The sequence below is a fragment of the Anopheles aquasalis genome, chromosome X (genome assembly GCF_943734665.1).
Source record: "Anopheles aquasalis chromosome X, idAnoAquaMG_Q_19, whole genome shotgun sequence".
NCBI lineage: Eukaryota > Metazoa > Arthropoda > Insecta > Diptera > Culicidae > Anopheles > Anopheles aquasalis.
Genome location: NC_064876.1, coordinates 4,399,969 through 4,402,942, shown reverse-complemented (window position 1 = coordinate 4,402,942; position 2,974 = coordinate 4,399,969). Strand labels below are relative to the sequence as shown.

Here is a 2,974-nt window from a genome sequence, read left to right as displayed (position 1 = left end):
CAACATGCCGGTCGGCATGCTCGAGTGTGCGTCGCCGATACGTGTCAGCAGCCCTGCCCCCGAAATCTTCGTCGATGGTTGCAGCGAGGGAAGGCAGGCGACCGTCTTTGGCGCCGGCAGCGGGCGTAACATGGTGCTGAACCTGCAGCCCGGCGGTACCGGTGGCGGCACCGTGCCCAGCGACAACGCGCTGCGCCAGCTGAAGAAGCTGACCAGCCCGCTATCGAACATCGGCAAGGGGCTACAGTCGCTCGGCGCTAATTTGGATCCGCGCAAGATTACCGCGAAGGTAAGGGTCGGGCCGGCCTCATTATGTCATCATGCAGTGCCTGCAGTCATCTCACCAAACTCCTCATATTCCTTTTCCAGAGTCCGGTTGCTCCCGTGCGCAGCTCCAACACGGTGCTGGCCGAGATCAAGCTGCTGGAGGACAAGTGGGAGAAGGCTTGCTGTCGCACAAAGCTGATCGCTCTTTAAGACGTGCTGCCGGTGCACACCGATGCCTCGCATGGATCGCGCCAAGTCGCGATGCTCGGCACAGGCTCTTGCCAAACCGCATGCCGCCCACGGTATCCGCTTCTAGGTCAAACGACGGTCGTTCGCGGTATGCTTCACTGTATTATTGTGATTAGCTGGTCTGGTCGCAACAGCTTTGTGGGAAAGTGTTGCGGGGTGCACCCCTGCTAGCGACGGTCGAGCCGAGCTGCTAGGCTGCGCATGCACCTGCTTATTGGTACAGCATGAATATGCAAAAAAAAAAACAACCGTATTAGAAACAAATGCGTTCCAAAAACCCGGCTCTTCTACTATTCCACTTCTATTTAATGGACAAAGCGTGGCCCAAAACAGTATATATTCCATTAGGAGACAAAAAAAAACCATAAGTAGACGTTATAGCGAAGAAAAAAAAGGAATGTACTGTGAACAATCGATGCCGATAAATTGTAAAACCAAAGTCAATTATGTATAGCAAAGTGGCTAGGCGCTACTGCTAGGGCCGGAGCAATATTGTGATGTGTGCTGGAGAAACGGCTCCAGCGAAAGGGCCCAATAGACAGGGTCGACGACAGCCGGACAGCCCTGCGCTCCACAATGCACCGAACCGAGCAGGAATAATGCTTCGTAACCGGTGTTACATTAGTCAACCGAGCGGAAGCAGACAGGGACAAACAACGGGTGACAGCGATTAGTAGTATTCGTGTATCCAGCATTCTCATAGCTTAATTTGCGCGCCAACTGCGAGCGCTAACGGGCCGCACGGCTTTCACACGCAAGCATTACCGATACCGGTCCTCCGGTTAGGTTTGCGCGTTCCCCATCAGTTCCGCTCCTAATCGCCGGTCTGCAACAGCACATTCCGCGTTGTGCCGCACGTTCTATTACTACGTATTATCGTTCGCATGCTGGTATTAGTCTCACAGCTCATTCGTTGGCTGTTGGCCACCGCAGGCCACGCAGGATGTAGTTAGAGAGTTAACTTTAGGCAAAGCGTTGCTGCAAGCACTCGAAATTCGTTTTAGAATCGCGTCAGCGCGGGTAGGTTGATCGGCGAGGGCGTCACGTCGAGCTTGCTTTCCGGCGGCGTACCGAACCGAGAGTGTGTTGCGCTTATATTTATGAACTTATTCCCAATTTCACACCTAGCACACAGAAAAGCACATACAAAAGTTACACACAAGTAGGCGTTATTATACCGGGAAACATTATACCGATGTGAGTATCGCTTTGCACCGGCCAAACGAAACTAGTAAAAAAAAGGGCGTGCTGTTGAAAGGGGGTGTAGAAAACGGCCACTAGGTGTAAGCTAGGGCGAGACAGGTGCTTGCCTTCTTTGTTCTGTTGTGTGGGTTGACGTATTCCGTTGTTTAACCTTTAATACCATGTATGTATGTGATTTTTTTCCTCTTCTTCTTTCTTTACATTAACATTAAATTATTCGAAAGCTTTCCAGCTTGCCGCTGGTCCGTTTGCTTCCGATGAATCCGAGTGGATACAGCGTGTAGTGGGCCGGATCGCGTGATGCCACGTGCATTTGCCGCGTTATGATACCTCCGCCGTTATGCAAAACCAAAATAAACGTTTGGCCTTGGCCGCAACCGATTCCTGTGCGTGGTAATATAGGCTCCTGCTGTCCGAAAACGGTGGATTGTATCGCAGAAACTCTCCAATTCATTCCGTCGCTATTATTAGCTACTGTCTGCGCTGCAGGTGCGCTCGGTGTTCCGCAGATAGGTCAGCCGGTTCAGGGTCCTGCCAGTATTCGATCCCTGCACATATGGACCTCTAGCACAGCAGCTCGCGTATCGCTTTTTGCACAACCTTGCGCGACATCACTAGGGTTTGTGTTTGAGTGGACGGTAAAGGGCACCGGGATGAACTCCTGCTCCTTCCTGTGCACTTTCCCTCCCTACTTATTGGTCCTGGTTTCGTGACAATATCGAAGGAACAGGGCGATGTGGTGCGAGGGTGCCAAGGATGGTCGTCGCACGATAGCCGATTGTATAATAACAAATTGGATTTGCTACCCGCATCCCCACGGCTGCCTTCCTCACCGCCACCCTTGCATGGGCACGCGTGTGTGTGGGAGAGAGAGCGAGAGAGAGAGAGAGAGAGAGGGAGCAACACTTCTGGACCAATGTGAATGTGTGAAGGATGTCAATCTACAGCAATTTGATTGTGATTTCGTTTTAAGATAGGCCTTCCACCAACCCCCCCCCCCCCCCCCATTCACCACGGGGACGAAAGTAGGAGAGCACAGAGTGTAGGTGAGCGAGAGAGAGAGAGAGAGAGAGAGAGCGAAGCATCCATCGCGAAAAGGGAACAGCAAATCTGCATGGAAAAAAGGGGACGAGCGTGGGCTTTCTGACCGAGAAAGGGGAAGGGCGCGGGGTGGCTGGAATGGTGTGAGATTAATTTTCCGGACGACTTAACTTTTTTTCCTCCTCCTCCTCCTCCTCCTCCTCCTTCTCCTTCT

General features: G+C 52.3%; 1 protein-coding gene across 2 annotated transcripts in view; it reads left to right on the top strand.

Moving 5' to 3' along the window:
* LOC126571371 (phosphatidylinositide phosphatase SAC2) overlaps positions 1–1,894 on the top strand; it is a 6,194-nt gene extending 4,300 nt beyond the window's left edge. For both annotated transcript variants that reach the window (XM_050229841.1, XM_050229858.1), the window contains 2 exons: positions 1–289; positions 370–1,894. The exon at positions 1–289 is cut by the window's left edge and continues 1,002 nt beyond it. In XM_050229841.1, the coding sequence (XP_050085798.1) occupies positions 1–289; positions 370–477 (397 nt within the window). In that variant the 3' untranslated portion in view covers positions 478–1,894. The remainder of the gene's footprint in view (positions 290–369) is intronic.
* Positions 1,895–2,974: the final 1,080 nt, after the last annotated feature.